The sequence below is a fragment of the Ambystoma mexicanum genome, chromosome 6q (assembly GCF_040938575.1).
Source record: "Ambystoma mexicanum isolate Mex_15411 chromosome 6q, UKY_AmexF1_1, whole genome shotgun sequence".
NCBI classification, from domain to species: domain Eukaryota; kingdom Metazoa; phylum Chordata; class Amphibia; order Caudata; family Ambystomatidae; genus Ambystoma; species Ambystoma mexicanum.
This window is the reverse complement of record NC_090937.1, coordinates 404,937,709-404,962,628: the sequence shown is the minus strand read 5'-3', so window position 1 is coordinate 404,962,628 and position 24,920 is coordinate 404,937,709. Positions and strand designations below refer to the sequence as shown.

At 45.3% G+C, this 24,920-nt stretch overlaps 1 protein-coding gene across 1 annotated transcript in view; it reads left to right on the top strand.

The window, feature by feature from the left end:
- MUSK (muscle associated receptor tyrosine kinase) overlaps positions 1–23,707 on the top strand; it is a 951,534-nt gene extending 927,827 nt beyond the window's left edge. The window contains exon 17 of the mRNA XM_069630906.1: positions 19,365–23,707. Within this exon, the coding sequence (XP_069487007.1) occupies positions 19,365–20,047 (683 nt within the window). The 3' untranslated portion in view covers positions 20,048–23,707. The remainder of the gene's footprint in view (positions 1–19,364) is intronic.
- Positions 23,708–24,920: the final 1,213 nt, after the last annotated feature.

Below are 24,920 nucleotides of genomic sequence, written 5' to 3'. Positions count from 1 at the left end.
CTGGTAACGGAAATCAGGGGAAGGGAGCCATTCCCCTGGTTGGGTTGGAGTGGCAAGGTGCTAGAAACAAAGTGGCACACATTAAAGAGTCAAGATACCAGGAGAAGGAAGTAATTCTCCTGGTAGTCAAGACTGGGAGAAGGGAGTCATCCCCCTTGTTGTGTGGAACTTTGACTTTGTATTTTGTAACTTGGAAAAGGATCCTATTCCCTTTATCTGACATGAAAAACTATTTTAAACTTTGCCTTTTGAGTGTGTTTTGCCCAAGGGAAGGGAGACATTCCCCTGGCATTGAAAAAACTTGGAGAATGAGACACATGGAGAGGGGATACATTCTCAAGGAACCCAATAGTGAAGAAACTATGGGCAATAAGGAATATAATTGTTTGATCTAGACATTTACCTTGTGAACTTGAACTGGAACTTTGCGCTGTGCCTGGAAAAGGAATTGAGACCCGTGGAAGGGGGTAACTCCCCGGGCAAAGATTCCTCACCAAAGTTGGAACTGTGGGGTTGCTGTAAATAGAGAGTCATTCTTCTGCACCAAGATGATCCACTACGTCTTTAGTTTAGTATTTAGTTTAAAGGACAGAAGCAGGGATTTTGATACAGGATGATGAACTATTGATTTGCAGACATTCTGATGATACCCTTAGTTTTTTAGTTGAGGCAGGGCTACCTCTCTTAGAGTTAGGGCACCCTAGGTTTTCTCTTTATTTTATGGTATAATGAACATTTATAACAACAATCATGCCACCTGTGTGTCAGTCTCCTCCTTCTGCATCATCACAACAACCTAGTTGACATATCAGCTAGTTTGTTTGTTAAATGTGTGAGCAACTCCCCAACCATTTGACTAAAACATGCAGAGGCATTGCAAATATCTAACTTGAAGTACCCGGTTGAGAGGATAGCCCTTAAAGTCTTCAGCATTCTTACCAGTAGCCAGGGTACCAGTCAAGACAACCTGTTCCTGGGACAACTCCCAAAAATAATCATCATGGGGATTGTTGAAGCAGCGTCACTCACAGGCACATACACTCGAAACCCCTTCAACATTAAACACTGTAACATGAATTATGCACAGTTTGATAAGGATGGTGTCTTGATCCCAGCCAAAGCATACAGACCTAACTTTGGACTTCCAGTCATAATTAGGGAGTACATGGGGCTGGTGTCTATAATGAGGAAGCACATGCATGATGCAGTGTTTGTATGTTCAAGAAATGATTATCCCTGCTGCAAATTGCTACTGGCCTTCAATCTAAGAACAAACAATGCATCATCCTGCCATTTCAACCTATTGAGGAGTTGAAACATATGAGCTTATATAAATCTTGAAGAAAACCTAGCAGCTACGCACTCACTTCTAGTGTGTTGCATTTTTGATAGCCTTGTAGTAGTCAACGTGCAACAAAACATACTCTTCGATATTTAATGGCTAGTCTACAGATAAAAGGACTGCTGTGTAACCATAGATACACCTGGAAAACCGTTCACGGTGTGCATGCCAGCGATACATGCCCCACATTACTACCGCGCACCCAGCCAGGTAGCCTGGTGCTGAACTTCCAGTTTGCAGACCCCGGGCAGAAAGCATTGGATCGCTCTGTGGTTGGAGGGGGATATGCTAATGATGTTTGACAGCTTGGCACATTTCACGCAACACCTCTCACACACTGGTGTTTTAATGGATTATGTGAAAAGTATTGCAAAATGTGTATGTTATAACACAGAGCAATTTCAAGACTCTAAAGCTATTACATGTGGACAACACTGTACATTCTTTATCAGTCAAATGTTGGAATGTAGATCTTTGTCGGCTGTGTTCAAAATGCATTTGAACAGTAGCAAACAAAACGAGGAAATGGTGAGGAACTTTGTTAATAATAAGATAATATACAATGTGTATAGATCTCACAGACATGTTTTTTACCCTGTGTCAGAAATGAAGATGTATATGTTCTATCAAGGGTTATCATGTATAAATAAAATAACTTTTTAAAAATCAACAAGTTTTGTGTAAATAGATAATGCAACTTAATAAACAATCAGTCCGCTCCCTTTAAAAAAAAAAAATGGATGTATAAAAGACATATTTAATACTGAAAGGAGAAAGGGCAATGCTTATAAATTAAGTCTCTTTAATACAGAAAGGATAAAAGGCAACAGTTATACTTATAACAGCCTCTTTAATACATAGATGATAAAAGGTAACAGTTTTAAAAAACAGTCTTTTTAATACATAGAGAATAAAGGCGTCAATTATACTTAAAACTGTTAAAAACATTTTTAAATACATCCAAACCATGGGTTGTTTGCACTAATCAAACAACTAACTTGAGCAAATGAGTCTCCTGTGAACCCCAGGTAGGCCCAGGTAGGCCACCATGCTTATGTTCTGGGCGATCAGAATCTGTTTATAGAGGTGATTGCCCTGGTTGTATTTATAGAACTGTGCTGTTGTTGTGCTTTCCGTATACACCAATCCTTCAGGGGTGCGGATGGCATGCTTTCTAACTGGCGCTTCTCCACCAAATACATTTTGTGAGCATACTCCATCACTGACCCCAAGCACTCTAGTTATTAACGGTAGGGCTATGCCTATGAGAGATCCTGTGACTCCACCGGCCCACGAGACCACTTTAGTACATATTGATATCCACTTATTAACCAGTTTCTTAATGGCACCCCATTTCATTTTCTAACACACTGACTTGGAGGTGTATTAGGGGTATGTGTCCCTTTAAAATGTTCTGAGCAATGTCCGAAATAGCAGCCACTAGGTTGTCATAGGGCATCGCTATAATGTGCTGCATTGCAGGGTGGTGGTGTATACAAGCATTTTGAGCAGCCCCATGTTTCTCTATATGCATGCAAACATGTTGAAAGGTCTAACAGCTACTGCAGCGGTCCTCTGTTTAAGGGAATTTTAAGGGATGCAGACAGCGGTTAGACTGAGTGAGAATATTTCAGTGCACATTCTATAATCCTCCAGAGTGGTTGTTTTTAAATCAATCAACAGATAACCTTAGGTTTGTTTTTACTGGTAGCATCTTCAAAAGCCTCCATGAAGAATTGTGTTTTGGATGGATAAATCTGTCAAGCTATCATGGCTAGTTGTTGCTTACCACTGGGGGTTTTAAATAACACTATATAACTAGTGTTTAGTGTTACAGATCTATTGATCCTACCCTTGTTGAACACGTTCTGCATGATATAGCAAATGCTTAGATTGTGGTGATGCGAATACTGAGCAAAGGAATTTTCTAGTTCAGCATGCTGACCACCCTCTGTCATCAAATCTTCCATGATCACCATATTCACAATGCTCAGCCATAGCAGGTGATCATTATTGAGACCATCTGGCATACCTTCTACAAATTGAAGTTGTTTAAACTGGTGCTGTAAAGGTGTATGGAGAGAATGCCAACAGCCATACAGTCACACAATATGTGTGGGGACATAGGTCACTGTTGTGTGGGTATTTTCTAGACGTTTTCTGACAAAGTAACATCTAATGCAGCTGGAAGGGCCAGCCAGCACACAAGCAAACGGATGTTGTATTCTGGTATCCATAACACCAGGTACTCAATAGGCATAGGGATGCGTCAAGCCACCTGGTGCATGCGTCCTTTAATTAAATAGAACACTAAGAGTCTTCTGTAAAGTGCTTGGGCACATTTCCCATAATTTTTTATTGCACATGATACACAGCTGTGTAAGGGTGATAGACCTTTTGGTGTTATGCGCATCTCTATGTGTATACGACTGTACAAGATCTTTCAAACTGTGAACAGGTATCCCAACCGTATTGTCAATGTTCAGCGTTATGCCTCTCACTTTAATACTGACAGTCCCTAGAGATGTGCGATAGCTATATGTTTTATGCCCTGCAGATGTACTCGTTGGGGGCAAGCTCTGATGTTAGATCCCCCTAGATAATTGCCGGTAGGCGGATTGACATCCCCGGGGTGGCTGAAAAAAATAATACTATCAGTGTCATGATATAGAACACCCTCTTGCAATTGCTCTATCAGACCATACATCTGCAACCGCCCGTGAGAGGTTGTTAATGCGGCTATGAATATATTGGTACTGTCAGAAGTTGTTAGATATTCCTCGGCGTATTGCCAGCATACACAAGCCATTTCATCATATATCAGCACACAACTGCTCATGTCATAAGTATTATGAAATAAATAAGCGTGAAGCTCATTGTGGTCTGTGATGAGGGTTGTGTCTGACAAATTAACTCTTTGTGCAAACTTGCCTCACAGCGAACGAAGGCATAGTTTTGCCAACAGCCGCTGAGCGGGGTTGTCCTCGATGTGTTCCATGCACAATTGCATGCTCTGGTGTTTGTAATAATCATCCACATAAGCCTGTTTAGCGCCATTGTCCACACACCGATGCAAAGCCAGAGGCCTCTTGTTTTTGCTGGAGGAACATCTGGATATAAACACTGAACAGCTCTAGGGTGATATAAAAAAATTGACATATCTAATGTATGCGCCCCAGTCAGTAGGTAGTTTTTTAAATAGGCCTGTAACTCGATCGTACACCATGTGCCTGTCAGTCTCCGCTCTTCAATCGTCTGCTTACACCAAGTCTGCTTTGTCTCCACGCATGTACGACAAAGTGGGGAGATTATCTTACCATCACATCTATAAGGCAGCACCAGTAAGGAAGGTCCTCGGACTGGATAGACCTTGCACTTGATCAAACCAATATACTGGTCTGTAGCCCCAAAATTGTCACAGATGTTCTCAGAGTGTCCTAGTGGATTTGGCTTTTCATTGTTCACAGCCGAGTATAGACTTTCAAAATTTAAGTAGTGTATTTGCTCAACCTCTAGAATGCTGTTGTGTAACTTCAAGTATTCATACAACCTCTTTACAATGCAACTCAGGTTTTATGGGGTCAGGCAGTTTCTTCTCTTTAAGAAAATGACCCACTTCTGGATTGTTTTGCACCCTTATGTGCCTCTCATTTTCCCAGACACTGACAACGCGGACAGCCTGACTGGTTAGGAAAGTCTCTTCCTACAGGGTGCTTCAATACAACTGTTCATAAGTTGTACCTGTCAGAGTATTGAAAGCCCCAGCTGGAAAACATTTTGGACAACTGTGATGAAAACAACCATTGAATTTGCAGGCTGTTTCCATACCTTGAACCAGAGCATATCAGTCGAACCAATATTTACCATAGTTTTACTCACCACCTCCAGCTAGGATGTGTTGTATGGCAATGGTTTCTATCCCTGCTATATATAAGAGCCACTGACTAGTCACTGTGGAATATCTTTTCAGATGCCTGTGGTATGTATCCTGGGGCAGAAGCACAATTGTTTTGGGCTTTAGGTACAATTGTCTGTTTATCTGCATACAACATCACACCAGTGTGATACATTTAAAAGGATTAATGTATGACAAGTGTAAGTCCCGCAGTAAAGGTGTTTCCCGATGGGTCATTTGTATGATACTGTCCCTGAACAAATTACCAGCATGTCTTAAAATGTTGACATCTACTTTACAATAAACCCTTGTGAAAGTCAAACACGGGGTGGTTGTTTACCTTTTTCCACATTGAAAACTGGTCTTTCTTGCTAGGCATCATATACTGAATACTATATTGATTGGGTGCCTATATAGTTTTGATTAGCAGCTGTATTGAAAGGATGTGGAAAGAAGACCTTTGAACCAGAGGAAAACTGAAAACTTTTGGGAGTTTCCTGAGTTTCATGGGTAGTTGACAATACATATCTGTGACATTACCACAAACATGGCCATGAGCTTAGCACCCAATGTGATAGGTTTCACTCTAATTTGCTTTTTCACCAATTGTCGGCATATAAAGTGCCCATCGTACTCTTTGGCATTATGAGCTAAAAACATACAGCCCATGAATTTAATCGTTGCAAAGGGGCTAACGAAATCACAAACACCCTCAAACTCCCAACAACTATCACCTGTTAAATGTCTGGCATAAATGTAGTTTGGATGGTGCATTATATTCACCTGCCAGGCTTCCATGTCATACACAATATAATCGTTGCTTTTATGAGAGGGCGCTAGAGAGCCGTCCAAGATGGCGGCCTCCCGGTGAGCTCCGTGTAGCTCCCTAAACGATCCTGAAGAATCGCGTGTTCCATGGCATATAAGCGTCTGTAAATGCCAGCCACTATCAGCTGAAACGCTCCTCCACAGGCTCCGGCAGAAATTCCTCTCGCCCCCCGTGGTTTCGCCCGTGTGCGAAGAGCTGTGAGGCCCTCCCCCGTCCCCCCTCCCTTCATCCGCCGGAGTGCACGGCCTCACTGGAGCTAGAGGAGGGCGTTACACGCAAGAAGCTGGACCAGCCTTTGCCATTCGGAGGGAAGTCCGCGACTCGGCGAAGCCCCTGCAGCGCTGTGGAGGACGAAGGTCCACGTCTCCGCGACGCCTGTTGCCCGCTGTGCGCTGCCGAGCTCCTGGTGGAGAGGCCGGCCTGAGCGCGGCAGTGGAAGCCGAGACGCAGCTGAGAGACCGGCGGGGGCGGCTGGGGCCGCAATTGACAGCGCAGTGATCCGAGCTGTGGTCCTTCAGGAAGACAGGTATGCGCGCCCTGCATCCCGGCTGCAATCGGGAGAATCCACGTCGGACCTGTCAGCCCGCGATCTCCCGTGGTTTCTATCCGGCAGCCCCCGCGGCCCTGCGGGGGGAGAAAGCGTTGTGAGTCCAGTCCTGCACCGTACAGCCACCAGTAGCACTGCATACTCGCCAGACATGGGGCCTTGAGAGGATCGCACAGTGCATCCCAAGCAGATCCATGCACATAGGGTGAATATAAGGTGGAGGCCACCCTGCAGGGGATCACCTCTCTACCTCCGTGACCCCAAAGAACTCGTTTGCATTACACTCAACGTGGGTAAACCGAATCAGATGTCTGGCGCAATCCGACCTCCTGAACCTGCAGGCGGCCCAGCCTAGTCTGCAGCACCACCCAGGGCTTACCTGCGAGGGATCCCATAGGCGAAATCACGCTGGATTCACAGCCATTTCCCCTTCTTTCTCCATACCAGACTCTATACTGGCGGCAGGGCGTTAACAATCCTTTGTCCCGAGATCTGTGATACACGCCGGAGGTCCCCCCCAGCCTTCTTGGTACCAACACACCCTGAGTCTCTTGCTTCCCGAGTGCTATGTCGCCTGCACCTAACACATGATGGGGAAGAACGACAGATCCCAGAGAAAATTAAATTTCGTAGGCTGTTCCTCCTCCAAGGCAATCTCCGCAAGCAGCAGACCACCATCACCTAATCAAGAACTGTCCCAGGATGCCGCAGAGGCACAGGAATTTGACATCAGAGAAATGCTATTAGACCTCAGGGCGGGAATAGGAGGCCTTGGCAGCAAGCTAGACTCCCTCTCTTCCAAAGTCGACCTACTCCAACATCGCTTGGACAAACATGCAGACAGATTAGACACAGTTGAGCAGAGGGTTTCTGACCTCGATGACGGCTCATCGGCCTTATCCTCCAGAGTAGCCTCATTGGAAGCACAGATGAAGGCGGTGAGCGCCAAGAACGAAGATCTCGAAGGTCGCTCTCGTCGGAACAACGTAAGGATCGTCGGGGTCAGAGAACACCAGCCCACCCAAAGGATGGAGGAATACGTAGAAAAGATCTGCACAGATCTATTCGGATCGGAGATACTATTCAAGCTCTTTGTGGTCGAGAGGGCTTATAGAGTCCCTAACGCAAGACCGGTCCCAGGTATAAGCCCGCGGCCGATAATAGCAAAACTGCTCAATTACCGAGACCGGGACGCCATTTTGAGAGCCGCCGGAGACAAAGGTGCGCTTCAGTATGAAGGCGACAAGATTCAATTCTTTCCAGATTTTTCCCAATCAGTTCAGGCACAAAGGCGATCCTTCACGGCAGTAAAACGTAGACTACAAGAGAACCAAATACAGTACTCCATGTTTTTTCCAGCGAAACTTCGCATACAATACGGAGGTAAGACTCACTTCTTCAACACGCCGGAAGAGACCAATGAATACCTAGATCGCAATGGCTGCAGACATGCGCCAAATGAAGCAAACCCCCAACGGGGCAACAGACCGAGAAGAGATCCACCATAAGAGACCCATTTGATCACTGGCGCGAAAAGGAGATCTCTCGTTACCAAATGACAACAACATCGCCACAATGGAACAAATTCACACTGAAATGGGGAGCCAGCCTCCACTTGGAGGGCCACTAGCGCCCCTAGCACAGCAATGCTAACTGTTTGGTTTACTGGGAACTGTTTACCATGGGCCAGTTGGGAGTTGCCCAGGATGAGGAGGGTGGGTATATCGTGGGCCTGTTGGGGGTTGCCTACGCGTGGGAGGGATAAAGGAGTTATCAAGTTGTTCTCGTCCCACCAATTACGTTCAGACACACAACAATTACAGATCATCATTCCGGAACATGTGAAGCGCAACTGGCCCACCCGTACCTTTAAGTGCCATCTGATCCGTATGGCTGAAGTGGCGTCAGTCCGCTCCTTTCTACCGCAGCAATCTGGGTTCACTTAAAGCGGCTACGTGGAACATCCGTGGTGCCAACCAATCCTCCAAACTCAGGAAGGTCCTTCAATACTTACGGAGACACAAGGTCACTATCGCCATGATACAAGAAACCCACCTCACACCATCAGCGGAGCAGTGCTGGGCCCGCTCTTCGGGCCGCCATAGATACTTCTCTTCGTACTCCTCATATGCGAGGGGCGTCGCAATACTGATTGACAAGAAAGCCAATTTTAACCTGATCGGCTGCAGGAAGGACGAGGAAGGCAGGTTCCTGTTAGTAAGAGGCCTATTGGCCGGGAAGGAAATATTGTTGGTGAACACCTATGCCTCCAATGTCGACGGACCGAATAGCTTCAGCTGGATTATGTCAAATTTGGGAGCATGCGCCTCTGGAACAATCATCTGGGGCGCGGATCTCAACACCCCGCTAGACCCCCTAAACGACAAATCGCACAGTGCAAATAGCAGAACCTCCAACGCCAGCCGTCAGGTCACAGAGATCTGCCAGGCCTTTGAGCTGTCCGACGTCTGGAGACACACTCATCCGGATTCCCAAGACTTCACTTTCCACTCAGCGGTCCACAATACCAGCTCCCGCATTGATTATCTGCTGATGTCGACCCACAGTCCGTACAGATGGGGCCCCTGTCAAATTCTGCCACGCACCCTCTCCGACCATTCCATGTTTACACTCAAACTCGTGATATCCGAGATTCCGAAAACCCCCATCAACTGGAGATTCAAAGCGGGTGCACTTTCGGATCCTGTCTTCGCAGAGGAGCTCCTCCAGGACATCTCCACCTTCCTTGCGACGAACCTCGGCTCAGTCAATTCAGCCGGTACGTTGTGGGAAACTCTGAAGTGTTACGTGAGAGGCATGTGCATGGCCAAGGAAAGTGGCATCCTAAAACTGATTAGACGCGAGTTAACAGAAAGTGAACAACGCCTCAAAGACCTCGAACAGAAACAAACATCATCCCCAGATGGGAAAATCCAGGCCGACCTAAAGATAGAATTATCAAAATTCCAAGAAACGGCCGAACGTGAAATGAAATTCTTGGGCCGCAAACACAAAATCAGACAATATGGGGAGGGTCAGAAACCTGGGGCGCTCCTGGCCCGTCTTCTGAGACTAGATCAAACACCCCCCCGGGTGGAATGCATCCGAAATTCGAGTGGGAATATGACATACATCGAAGAAGACATTGTGAGCACCTTCCATGAATTCTATCAAGACCTGTACAGTTCTCGAATCACCCGTAGCCCTGAAGAGCTTCAGAACTATCTTAACAATACCGAACTGTACTGGGTTATCCATGACCTGCGCGAACCTCTGAATGCACCCATTACACAGGAGGAAATCACTGAGGCGATAAAATCTCTCCCAAACACTAAAGCACCTGGGCCTGACGGTCTCACAGGCAAATTTTATAAAGCCCACGCAGCCACGCTAGCCCCACTGCTCCTCCAAGTATATGAGGAGGCCCTGGAGCGAGGGATCCTACCACCCACCCTACGCAAAGCCAATATAATGTTTATTCACAAATCAGGCAAACCCCAAGATGATTGCGCCTCCTACAGGCCGATTTCATTGATTAACCTCGATAACAAGATTCTGGCCAAGATCCTTGCAAATCGTCTCCTTCCACTTATGCCCGCACTGGTCCTGGGGGATCAAGCTGGCTTTATACGTGGTCGCAATACAACATTTGGTATTCGCCGACTGTTTGGAGTCATTGCTGCACTCGACCCTACGCAGCAGGCCATAGCGGTACTGTTAGATGCCGAGAAGGCCTTCGACTCCGTCGAATGGCCATTCCTCTTTGCGACACTCACACAAATGGGCCTGGGAAAAATTTTCATATGGATGGTCTCACTACTATATAATGGCCCCCGCTCTTACATCACCCTTGGCTCTACGAGATCTCCCGGAATCAGGCTAGAATGTGGCACTCGGCAGGGTTGTCCCCTGTCGGCCCTCATTTTTGCCTTAGTCATGGAACCGTTTGCCTCCAGGCTACGGACACACTGAATCAATAGAGGCCTCACCCTAGGCCCACATAGATTGATCGTCTCCCTCTATGCGGACAATGTGATGCTTTTCATTAAAGATCCCCAAACTAATCTCAACCCGATCATGCGTGAAGTTATCCGATTTAGCGGCATTTCTGGCCTTAAAATAAATCACTCTAAATCGGTCATATTTCCGTTGACAACAGCTACCATTCCGTTCCGTGACGACCACGGATTTAAATGGGAAGGCACCAGGGTTCGCTACCTAGGCATCCTCATGTCGCTTAACCGTGATGAGATCCTTAAGGATAACTATGGGCAGGCGTTCCAATCCCTCCGCGAGCGCATCCAGAGATGGAAGTCGCTTCCCCTAACACTATGGGGGAGGGTCTCATTGACTAAGATGATGATTCTCCCTAAACTCCTTTACCTGTTCACGAATATACCCCTAATACTCCCCCGCACATATCTTCTGAAAATTAGGAGCCTCATCTTGGAACTAATATGGGCGGGCAAACCTGCTAGAGTTGCCTACACAACGCTGACATTACCGGTGTCACAGGGCGGCCTTGCACTCCCCGACATAGAAAATTACTATTGGGCAGCTCAAGCCCAATTCTTGAGCCATTGGTATGTCACTGAGTGTGTCCGCCCGCATGTACAAGTCGAACGAGCTTTGGCCTCCCCTGACTTCTTGACAGCAGTGATGTTCAGCAATCTCACGGTTCCATACAACACGCTGAACACAGTCCTATCCACGTATCTTATCTGGAGTAAAATCGCCTGTAAATACGAGCTACAGATAAGATACTCCCCGTTACTACCCATTAGGTTTATCCCCGGTATTCCCTTGACCAATGAAAAAGTATTTTTGATATGGCTAGCCAAGACCTATTTCCAGTCCTTTGGGGACCTCTTTCCTGACGGTGTGTTCGTGACCCCACAAATGATCAGAGAAAGGGGCGGCACCACCTCGCTGGATATGTTTCTCTATTTCAGGCTGTGTCATACCTTGCAGGCCCACTTCCCAACATTCCCCAAACAACCACCGACGTGGTCCCTGTTACACAATGTGATCCAAGCAGGGGGGAGGGGCAGTTAGTTTCCACCATTTACAGATCACTGCTCGTGGACACCGCAGTGACTGCCGTAGGGGCGAAACAGAGATGGGAGGCGGCCCTCCATGCCACAATACCCGAAGATGAATGGACCTACATCCTTCAGCAAACCCAAAAAGTAGCCTTAAATACTCGCTTTAAGCAGACCCACTTTAATTTCGTGCATCAAACATACTATACCCCCCAGAAGAAGCGACGCCACCATCCCGGAGCCTCTGACCAATGCAAAAGATGTGGCACCCCCTCCGCTGAATTTATGCACCTCGCATGGCATTGCCCGGGAATCGCCCGATTTTGGTCCGCAGTCTTACAACATGTGGGCGACATAATTGGTGAGGTGCTGCCCCCTGATCCTACCGTGGCACTCTTGAGCATGACAAAACATCTGCAGGCCCCAGTGAGAAGGCTGGCTTCTCTGCTCCTAGTGCTTGCCAGCAGAAGAATAGTCCTAACTTGGGGACGCGGCCCCCTGCCCTTACTCACCGCATGGAAGAAGGATATTCTATACTGTCAAGACATGGATACAGAGTTTACACGGACCCTTCCCCTGCATGCACGACCTCCTGATATTTGGGGTCCCTACATTAGTTACTTGCTGACTGCTCCGGATGTTGCAAGCTCCCAAACCTAAACCCTGCAACCATAACCTGGTTTCACGTCAGATCCCCGCTATTTACTGATGCATTCAACAGAACAGACTGTCCTAAAGAGCATTTACGCTGTTAATTGCGCGACGCACAGATATTGGATGTGATTGTATGTGCCTGAACGTATTGACTTTTCTGGTCTTTGTTTTTTAATTCCCTTTCTTTCCTTCCTTTCTTCTTATCGTTGGTAATTGAACCCCTCGACACAGGTCGTTTTTGTATGCTTATGTTAAAACCCTAAAATAAAGTGTTTAAAAAAAAAAAAAAATTAAAAAAAAAATAATCGTTGCTTTTATTTTGAGTTCTAATTTGCGTCATATAACAAAGGTGCTCAGCCATGTTGACAACAAACACTTTATATATCTATCACTATCCCCTTACACTTGTGACTCTCAGTGGTAAATTTCCGGCATGTGGGACAGTCAAAGCAGGACTTACACAACACAGCCCCAGTGGCCACTTTCTAAATGTGAATGTTCAGACAAGCATCCGACATCGCAAAGATGTGACATTGAAGACATTTTGACCGTCTCTCCTTAAGTGCTTTATACTCCTCTCTGAAACAAAAGCGACAGTGATACTGACAGATATGTATATTGTTGTTGTTTAAAATGTGGTGAAAATGCTTATGTAGGTTTTTAGCACCCAGACGGTTTTATATGTGTGTTATACTGTAGAGATAGTTGTTGTGGTGCAAAACATACAAAGTGTTTTTTGCTTTTTTCCCGTGGGAAGTCTCGCCACAAACTGCAGTTAAAGTACAGTATTTTTAGGGGTCTATCAAAATACTTCTCAAAGAGAAGCACCTGTCAAAATCGTACAGGGTGTCCATAGGAATACCCAGTTCTTCATCAGCTTTTAATGCTTGATCACGTATATCAGTGTCTGTACAGCTCTGCAGTTTGATTACACCTAGCAGACTAGATGGTCTCTGATCAAAATGTAACAGACATATGCTTTTAAATTGTATGATATGCCAGTAAATGAATTTGTTCAGAGGCATGTAGAAACTTCCAGAGTGGGGTCTGTCAACTGGTGCCACAATTTGTAGGTTTGCTAAACACATAAGTTCGGTCTTACTCTGCAGGAGCCTCCTCAGATTTTTTATGAATTGTAAAATGCAGAAGACATCCCGAGTGGATCATCTTTTAAACAAGGGCATCATTAAATCATCAGCATCCATGCATATCTGGATTAACAGTTTCCAATATACGCCTGACCAGTTTTCCACGGCTCCTGTTAAAACAGCTAGCCTGTGCCCCAATGACTGTACCTGATCCAATTTTACAAATATGAATACCTCATAATGCTCGACGGCTACAAATGTTTCATATGCCCTTTGGTGTGGCCTCACACTTTCTAAGTATACCGCAGCATCAGGCTGTGGGGTGTTAGGTTGATCACGTATGCATATAACCAGCCTGGCCTTTTTGAAGATTTTAAATAGCCAACAGCGCTGGGCTCTGGATCTACACCATTTAAAGGATCCTTCCGTGTCTGTAAGGCCCCTCTGAACTGGGTTTCCACCCCCACTCTGTATAGACTGAGCCACTGTAACAGTGCCTGTGTTTTCAACTTCACACGTTGCATCATTTCTGACAGCAGGGGCTGGTTAAATGAGATTCTGCTTTAGTGGTTTGCTGTCTGTTTAAAAGATTCTCTGTTTTGTAATGTGGCATTTGGTTTTAAGGTGGGCACTACTCATTATTCATGAGGGATAGCTGTCATTAGCCCCTGTTATATCTGATGATTGTAATGTTTCTGGGGTGGATATTGGTTGGGTGGTTACTGTAATAAGACCAGCTATCACTACATCATGATTTTCACTGGATATTGATGTTAATATTTAATTTCTATCGTGCTCGTACACAAGTGTTTCAGAGCGCGACAAGGCAAGGGAGGGAACAGGGAGAGAAAAACAACAATCTTACTAGGCCCAGTGACATTGAGAACGTGCAAGTGCATGGGTGAGGGGGGAGGGGAAAAGTGCATGGAAGGGGGGAGAAACAGATAAATAACAATAAATAAATAAATATATAATAAAGGCAACAAACAGTGGTAGTGCAGCCAGCAATTGGAAAGTGCTGGGTTTAAGGCAGAAGACTGGGTAGGTCTGGTAAGTGCAGGAAGAAAAAAAGGGGGGACTGTATGGGTACAGATACAGACCCCAGTGCAAGGGGTGGCCCAGAGGCAGTGCGGGAGGGTGGCAGGGTGAGCAGGTACCTGGCCCCGGAGAACAGAGGGTGGCCAGGTGCATGGTGCCAAGAGAGAACAGATCAGCAGGGGAGAGGGGGAGCCAAGGCAGAAGCAAAGAGGAAGGTCCTGAGGTGATTCTGGAACCAGAAATTCTTCTCCTCAAGTATTAGAGTGTTCCAGAGGGAGACCTCAGCCGAAGACAGAGATCTACCCCCAACTTGTTTCTTTGAAAAACGACTGACCCTGAGGGAGTTAGAGGTAGAGGACCGAAGAGCTCGAGAGGGGAGGGATTTGTGGAGGGATAGCTGAAGGTATTTTGGACCCAGGCCCCAGAAAGCCTTGTGGACAATGCAGAGGGTTTTGAATTTAATCCTTGCATCCACTGGGAGCCAATGGAGAGATTTCAGAACTGGAGAGATACGATCCCAGGGCTTGAGGCCAAGGGCAAGTCTCACAGTCCTGTTCTGGATTATTTGCAGAGGGCGGAGAGTCGAGGCAGGTAGATTTAGAAAGAGGCTGTTACAATAGTCCAACCTAGAGAGAACCAGAGCTTGGGAGACCATGAGCTTCTGGGTGAAGGAGTGGAAAGGCACAGTATCTGTGAGGAGGTTCAGTAGGAAGTTTGACTTTTTAGAGACATCAGAGATGTGGACTGAGAAGGAAAGTGTGGTGTCAAAGATGACCCCGAGGTTCTTCGCCTCGCAGGTGAGGGTAGGAGGAGGACCAAGGGAGGCTGGCCAGAGAGTGAGGGGAAAAGATGGTGAAGGTGTGCCGATGAGGTGGATCTCCGTCTTGCTGGCATTCAGACAAAGATCATTGGCGGCACACAAATCTTGAAGGGCAGTTAGACAATCAAAGTTGTGAGAGGGAGAGGAGGTGCAGAGGGCAGCCTGAAAGTGTCATCAGTGTAGTACTGGAAATTTGGGCGAGAGTTGCCAGGTATTGGTTGAAAAGCCAGGGCGAGAAGTTAGACCCTGGGGAACACCACAGGTAGAGAGGAAGATAGATGATAGGAAGGACCCAGGTGGACCTGGGAGGGTCAATCAGAAACGAAAGTGGTCAGCCAGGCCAAAGCCTGATCAGCGATAACCAGGTTATCATGGAGATGTTTGAGCAGGATGGTATGGTTGACCGTGTCGAAGGCAGAAGAGAGATCGAGGAGGATCAGGGCAGAGGGAATGTTAGAGTCAAGGTTGAAGAGCAGATCTTCACAGATGTTCAGGAGAGAAGTTTCCATGCTTGTGGCAGCTCTGAAGCCGGACTGGTGGTCATGGAGACAGCCAAAAGAATTGGAATGAAGGTTAAGCTGAGAGATGGCCAACTTTTCCAGGGGTTTGCCCAGAAATAGAGTAATGGAAATTGGGCGATAGTTAGCTGGACAAGAAGGATCAGCTGTGGGTTTATTGAGAGGATGATGCACAAGGGAGTGCTTCAGAGGGGAGGGGAAGGATCCTGAGGCAAAGGAGTGGTTGCACAAATCTGGAAGGGCCAGACCGAGGGTGTCAATGTGGTCCTTGATGGTTTTAGAGGAACAGGTTTGAACCTGTTTTGACAAGGCTTTCATAGATCGGACTTGTCTAGAGACCTTATCAGGGGAGAAAAGAGGAAAGGACAAGAAGGTGGGTGGGGGTGGCTGAAGGAGTGTCAGCAAGCACAGATGGAGAGGGGAGAGGAGGGGGAGAGGTGGAGAGGGTGGACAGGATGTCCTGGGTTTTTGAGGTAAAGTGAGAGGCAAGGGCATTGCAAAGAGCCTGTGAGGCAACAGGAAGGGTAGAGACTGTAGCAGGTTGGCCAGCTCCTTGCAGATTTTAAAGAGTACCAAGTTGTTAGATGCCGCAGAGACACGAACTTGAATGTGAACTCTCTTCTTGGTGAGGAGAGAGAGTCAGTGTTGCCTTTGGAGCAGGCAACAGGCCAGTTTATCAGAGGATGAACAAGAAGCATACATCTGCGGTGTCATCTATAGTTATACTAGCATTGTAGCCATTTTGAATTTTTGTGGGGTCCTACTGAGTGTCATCATCCAGAGCAATGTATGGATTTGTGTTGTTTACAATGGTAATACTGATGGTCTCACCATCTTTAACATCAACAGGGGGTTGTCACACACATAATCTGGAATAGCATGACATTTCTTTTCAGTTACAACATTGTAATCATTATGCATGCTTACACACTGGGCATCAAAAAATGTTTCAGAGGCTATATGGAGAGATTATATTCCCTGTCACAAAGCTCCTGAGTTGACAAGTTAACACAGGTTTGTAACCCATCACCCCTCAGCACATCCAATGTTGCGTCTATGTGAGCAAGCCATACACTCTCAATAACAGGCCTTGCAGAACCCTCCACAGACACATCCTCATCCTCCCACAGGCTAATGCATTCATACTGAGGGGGGCTTTTGAATAGATCCTGTATGTACTGCCGATGGATCGTCCAGGGGTGTGTTGGCACTATCAGAAGGGTTCAGTGGGATATTAACAACACTATCAATAATGTTTTATTCAGAACTAACACCTGTTACACTTTCCCCATAAGCTAACAGTGTAGATTTTGTTTTATTTATCAAGGTGTTACATGCTATAGCAGTATCATAATCATCGCTAATTACCAGCGCTTGGGCTGCATCACCACCCTGTTGCAAAATAATGTGTGCCACCATGCTATAAAAATCGCCTGTTGCTGCTGTCTCTTGAAGCCCCGGTCTTGGGCATAGACCATCAACGCAACACCCACTGCCTCTCTACCAGACACTTCTTTTTTTTAAGCTTTAGTGTTTCCCATTATACCTTGCCCCTAATTCAATAAAATGTTCATTTTGTAGCTGGGGATGAAGCTTTTGTCTTTTGTGAGAGCTGACATTTATATCTACACACCACAGCTCATGCTTCAACTCCAGTCTCACTGGGGGTTGTTGAACGCTCTGGAAGGGTCATTTTAACCCCAAACCATCTGGAGTCATGCATGATGGTGCAGGCATTACAAGCAGTCCCAACCCCATTTCCACACATTTGATATAGGGTTGCATATTTAAAGGAACTGTGCTGGCCATCCACACATCCTGTGGCGCTGTCCCGGGGCTCAACTCTATGGCTCCAAGAGGAAGCAAGGCTGCACCCATAGCATCCCATGTTGCAAATCATTCCCTGTGAGACAGGCCCTCTTATCCGATAAATAAAAATAATGTTGATCCTATGTAGGGGCCCCTGTTCCATTGATTGAAGCAAGGCTGTGCCCTGTAGCGGCCTATGCAAGTCATCAATACTGCGCTGGAGCATTTCCCTCTGAATTTTAATCATGCCTTTTGACCACTTTATGTGCAGGTATAAAAAATGTTTTAACATTAGCTCTATCCATATCTTTCCATGCTGGGCCCACTGGTATATGTAAGTATTCCCATATAGCATAATCATGTTTGCTTTGCACATAAAACCAGTAAGGATACCTTAAGAAAACATGCCCACACTAACTGTGCAGGTAAGTGCCAGTATCCCCACATATGAACATACTCCTGTTGGCCTTTCCACTAAAGATTTCATGGCACAATACAAATACATGTCTAAATTGGCTGCACCAATTGTAGGCCAGTCTAGACATGTAATAACACTTATCATGTTTGCTTGACTGTGATTTCAGTACAAAAATGGCATGCTACAGTAAGAAAATAATATAGACTAGCTGCAAAAAAATCCCGGTCTAGCCACATAATAACATTTATGTTTGCTTTATCATAGATGCCCAGTAAAAAAGACCATGACACAGTAAGAAATTATAGCTAGTCTGGCTGCACCAAAATATGCCAGTCCGGACACTTAATAACACTTATCATGCTTGCTTCATAATAGATGCACAGTAAAAAAAATGCCATGCCACAGGAAAACATTATAGCTAGTATGGCTGCACCAAAATGCCATTCTGGGCACTATTATTCAGCAGGCAGGTAGGTTCTTCGGAAATGGCTCAAATCTGAAGTTCAGGAGGAGGAGGAGGGTCTTTGTCTTGTAATGTCCCAATGCCTAGGTTTGAACCTCGAGGTCAGAGTTTCCTCAAATGTTCTGAACATGTTTATGCATGTAGCTGTTCTTGTCACTATGGCAGCCAACAACTACCAGCAAAGCCTTTAAACCATTCCTCCCAGTCTAAGTGGCCACTGTGATGGTTTACAAAGTGTCCAATAGCAAGACAACAATGAAGCAGGCCACAGTAGTGCAAGTAGATCTGGAAGCTTTGTACTCCAGTTTGCTGAGGATCTTGACAGCTCCATGGTGGTTTCTTGGCACATCTCTTAGTGTTTTGTTGACCTAATCTTATTGGGTCAGGATCCATGCAAGGTTCACAGTGACTTGTCCCTAGGCACTACGACAATGACCATAGAAAATGACATACCCTCTTTTCACCTAATCCTACCCCACTTTAACAGACTATCCTCTCACAGAGCTTGCTCCCCAATCTTCCACACATCCCCTACCTCTCAAACCCATGAACATTTAAAAACATGTGACCTTCTGCCTCAAACGAAGCTTCATTTGACCCTCCCTTCCCCTACCACCAGAATGATAAAAAAAATACCATCATCCTGCTACGCTTCACTACCTAACTAAGCTAACTAAGCTGTCAGCCCCACACTCCCTACTAGACAAGCTAGTCCAGATGTTTCTGTGATAGACAGCTCAGGTAGCTTAAAAAAAACAACAGCTGAGGATCTTGCATCAATGATACTCATCATCCAGGTTATTTTTATACCGGCTCATTGCATCATCGGATCATGTGAAGTGTGACTATTTTTGCATCTTTTACCTTCTGCTTACATGCGTTTCTTTTGCTTTATCCTCAGGTGTCTGTGCTGTTGGAAAGCCGATGTGCCTGCTGTTTGAATATATGGCCCATGGTGATTTGAATGAATACCTTCGGCATCGGTCTCCACGCTCGCTGGCCAGCATCAGTCACAGCAGCCTTGCCACAAGGGTCCGGCTCTCTGATCCCAACCCATGCCCTCTCTCTTGTACTGATCAACTCTGCATTGCCAGGCAGGTTGCCGGGGGGATGGCCTACCTGTCAGAGCGCAAGTTTGTCCATCGAGACCTCGCCACCAGAAACTGTTTGGTGGGTGAGAACATGGTGGTTAAAATTGCAGATTTTGGTCTCTCCAGGAACATCTATTCAGCAGACTATTACAAAGCTAATGAGAATGATGCCATTCCAATCCGCTGGATGCCTCCAGAGTCTATCTTCTACAACCGCTACACTTCAGAATCTGATGTGTGGGCTTATGGCGTCGTGCTGTGGGAGATCTTCTCCTACGGCATGCAGCCATATTATGGGATGGCCCACGAGGAGGTTATCTATTATGTGAGGGATGGAAACATTCTTTCATGTCCAGACAACTGCCCCTTGGAGCTGTACAATCTAATGCGTCTCTGTTGGAGCAAGATGCCATGCGACAGACCCAGCTTTGCCTGCATCCACCGCATTCTGGAGCGCATGTATGAGAGAGCAGTGGCTGCTATTCATGTCTGATTTTTGTCTGGACACTGGACATGTCATTGATATAAGGACACACTGGTCCTTTGATTTCATATGGTTAAAGAGGAGAAAGGACGAGTAGGACCACAGAAGGGTGCGGGCCGATGGCGTCATGCATACAGGATCCGGTGTTCTACGATAAAGCACCAGCTTTGAAAAATTGAAGCAAATAAGATTCTTCGGAGGATATTCTCATGGCTGGCTCTGTCTACATATGGAAGCGTGGGCAGGAGTGTGTAAAGAGGAAGCAGGTTGACTAAAGCAACAGAGTTGTCACGTCAGCCTATGAATTCAGAATTGGTTTAAAGTCTAAAGTTTAAAGAAAAAGAAGAACAAAAGCGATTTGTCTTGTAGTAGAGCAGTATACTGCTTGGAACCATATACTACACCTTTGCTACAATATTCCGTCTTCAAAAAACAGAGCTCACTTTTCATAAATTGTCCTCTTGCCCCTCAGTGCAGTCCTGATTGGCCTTTTGCTTGTTCCATTGTACATACGCTGTTGAAGTTAGCATCCCATACAGGGGCCCTCTATGTTCACTGTTTCATTTTCAGCTTAATTTCCCAGTTATTTAATTTAATTTTATTTTCTCCCATTTTTCATGTTATTGAGTAACTATTAGAGTTCCTCCTTTTTTCAAATAACCTCGTTTTTACATCGTCAGCAGTTCCCTCTGGCAGGCATGCTATGATGATGTCTGTCTTTCATTTTGTTTTTCAATAATTTCTTGCTATTTATATTTTCATATCTATGTCTTTGTGATCTGTTTGTGTATGTTTTCCGACAATGGCTCTTTTATTTCAAACAAGTTTACCCTTTTTCATGCTGGGACCGTGTTCAGTGTTTGTATGGTTGAGTTTACTTACCCACCGCAGGACAAAGAATATTGAAAATCTTTAGCAAGAAGTTAAACATAAACCTAAACCCTATTTTAAAGGGGTCCCTAAAACACTGAGAATAACAATTGATCAAGCATAGCATAGAGTTGGAGTGTTATCATAGCATAGAGTTTGACTTTCATTAGTGCTATATACCTAATCACTAATAAAAGGGGGGCATGTCTCATAAGTAGCAGGTGTTCATGTGGGCAATTATAAGGAAGCCATCATTGTTGGAAAATAGTACAAGGGACGAAGACCTGCAGGAGTCTGATACATTCTGATAGTGAGGACTGTCTTTTTTACTACAGCAAGGGCTTCTCTCTGATTTCATAGTGACACCTTGTAACAGCATGTGGTATTGCAGTCTGATGAATCCAGTACTGGAGCATGTCTCTGTGGTGACTTCTAGCAACTGCCAGGGGTAGTGCCCACTGATTCAACCACAGGACATGGTGCACTGTTATTCTTTTATCAAAATATGAAAGCTGAGCAGTAAGAACTACTCATAGTTCTCTCATGTAATCCGGACGTCATTCAGATGCCTCCTTCGCAATGACTCCCCAACACTTCCACCCCCGGTTTCCCATATCACGCTTCCCTCTTTTCACCTCCCTGCTGGCAGCCCACACAATTCATAAATCCACCTCACATTGCTTCTCCTTTGTGCACACTCCTATTAGTCATGGGCCCCACCCACTACCCCTTACACTCATTAAATTTTTGACCACTCTCGCTGTTCCATTGTGGACTCATATGACATCCGTTTGCCACCTCCAGTCTGTTATCCACCCCATGCTTCCCCCAGTGCCTGACACAACAAACCTTCCAACGTACAATGAAAGGACTGCTGAATTCAATTTACTGTGCGGTCGAAACTTCTCAATTGATTTCATGACTATCTATGCTGGTCTCAATTAAGACTGGTTCATAAACATGTGTTGGTGAATACATTTGTGGTCCACTGTCTGGACCAACAGGGGTGACAGACAGTGTTCCAACCAATCAGGGATCTCGGAATGTGGGCTATACATCATGGTATATTCTGTGTTCCAAGCTCTCTGAGCATCAGAGGCTGCAATTTTTCCTGCCAGGCAGTAGCTAAGTACTCCTGCATCCCCTTCCACCCACTCCCACCAATCTGCCCACTCCCCCCACCTTAACACTTGCCCTGCATATCTGAAGATACCTGGTCCTTTGCTGGTGCTCGGAACACTCTGTGTTTTGGTGCTTCCCCACAGCAGCAATGGGCACCCTGGAAAGGGAGAAGGGACTTTATTGTGGTTCCCTTTGCCCTTGACCATGGTGGCCATCTTGGTTTGTGGTTTTTTTTAAGTTGAGAAATGGCATCTGTGCTGTTTCTCAACTTAAAAAAATGTTGAGCATCCCGGTTAACACGCCGAATGCTAACAGCAATAAACCCCTCCGGTGGGGGCTTTTCCCAGGTCTAATATATTGGCACTTTGGATATGCCTTATTGGTATGTGCTCATATCATATATTCAGACCGGTTGCAAGTTCCATTTGCTGAACGATAAGAATAACGTTTTTATACAAGCCTCTATCCAGGGATTACCTTAGAGGCATTACTTGTGATAGCATGTGGCTGTTGAGTATGAAAGAGGGAAAACATGAGCAGCAGCCTTAGTTCCTTGAGTGAATATGAATGTAAGGTATAAGAAATGAAAATAATTGTTAAATGAAAAGATATTGAAAAGCAAGGGGAAAAGGGTGGAGGCAGTTCTGACATATCTCTCAATCCAGAAGGTTCTACGAAGTCTTCCAAAACATTCTTGTATTTATTTGCCATGTAGCCAATGTATACCAGATCCAATCCCTGTAATGAGAATTGCCCCACCCAGGCATTCCTGGTAGGTACAGTAGCTGGAATAACATTTCACCCCCAATTGGAACTTTTAATTACAAAGGGCTTAATGATGAGATTAAAGATCAATATCTCTTTTTCTTTGGTAAACCATAGTTTCATGAGCTTGCGTCAACAATGGCCACATTTGTACTCCGGGTTCTGTTGTTTATTTGCGTTTTAGCCTGAATGCATGTAACCTTAGGACGCACGGTCGATATATTTGTGTGGCCCACTTCAGAATCCTGATGCTATGGGTGGCTCTTATTCCAGCTGTTCTGAAATATATGCATTCGTCACTGTTTGTGCACATTCCCCCTAGCAGGATGAACTGTTGTCTCCAATCTTTTGTTGCTTTTATTGACAGTTCTGAAAGTTTACTCAATCGTGGCAATGTTTCTATATCTAAGACTTTTCAATGAAGAACTCTGGCCAAATTCTGGGGCGCTCCCTGTTTGGAGTTTTTTCACCTGTATGTTATTCATATCCCTATGCCCCATTTTGTCTTTCTGTATGGGTGTCTACCTTCTAGTTCATTATTATAGCTTCGGTTGTTTTTCCATTGTCATCATTTGTTTGCAACCTTTGCATGTCTAAATGGCTTCCCTGCCTACATGTCCAGCAATACCCTCTGGCAGGCTTGCTATGATGTTATCACTTCTCCTTTTTTTTCTCCAGTGTGGTTTCTTTCTATATCTTAATTGCCCTACCATTTTGATCTCACAGGTTCCATTATTCCGCATATCAGCTCTTCTCTTGAATGATTTGACTCTGGTCGTGCTGTGGATTTTCTCCTTTCCTCTGCACTCGCCCATTGCCCTGCTCCCTGATTTCTGAAAGTAGAAGTACAGTGTGCAAACAAGCTGATTTATGTCATTCATTAAGAATACTGTATAAACGTCATACTTCTCACATTATTGCATAGTGTTTATTATTTCTAGGCTGAATAAGTGGGCATTACTATACAGCTAAATTGTGTGTTTAAAGCTACTTCACACATGCCTGCACCATGAACAAGTCATCCATGTTACTTTATGTTAATTGGCATCTGTATAGTGCAAAGCTGACATGATGTGGCTTTGTAGCACTTTGGGCTAGTCTGGGATCAGTGTAAGCCTGAGCTTAGATTTTTAGACAGAAGTGGTGTGGTTGGGGTGTGGCCTAAGATTTTGTGCGAGGGCCAGAGATGTGTTCACGTCCTGGTGTTGCATTCTTGTTGCCATCTAATGCATGCCTATGTAGCTGAATGTGACAATGTGATGTATTAAAATGTTACTGCAAATGTATTTGTATGCCACATTAAACCCTGCAAGAGCCGTGCAACACAATTTACTTACATAATGCATAACTGTTTTTAATTAGGTCCACTGAAAATATTCCTTTCTAGAGTTAACTTTTAAGGAATCTGTCCTTGGGCAGGCGACAAAGGTAAAATACTAGACTAAGTCCAGGAAGAATGATAGGGCATGGTTTTAAGATGCACATATAATCTAAATTCACCAACTAGCTCAGAGTCATGACTTTCTCTGCCATCTCATCCTGGATTTCTAGCCACCAACAAACACTGCATGGTGATAATTATGGGCCCAAAGTTGGAATAGAAAAAGCAAAAATGTGACTTCCAACATGCAGTTGGCATACACGTCATTCACAGAACACCAACGTTCTCAACCCCAAAACATAGGCCACCATACCAGCCATCTGGAAAACAGTACTGGAGTAAGGCCATCAAACTACCTTCTGACCCAACAAAAAGTCCTGCTACTTGCTTGTGGGTACTAATTACATCTTTGTGCAGCCCCCCCCTTCAGATGCACTGCCCAAGCTCTTCCTTTCTCTTCTTCTTTCTTCATTCTCCTCGGCTCAAAACCATTTCAACTCTCTTCCCATCTGTATCATCTCTTTTCCTCTACACCACCCCTCGTCTCGCTCACCTACTCTCTCCATTCACAAAACCTTCAAACCTAACTTTCATCACATTTCCTCTTCTCGCATCTACCCCGAGCACCATTTTCCTTTGCAGACACGTCAGTATGCTTCTGCATCTCACTCTCTTTATATTCCATTTTGGAATGCATAACAGGCCTGACCTCCTTAAACTCTGTCTTCCGTCTTCCCCATTTTC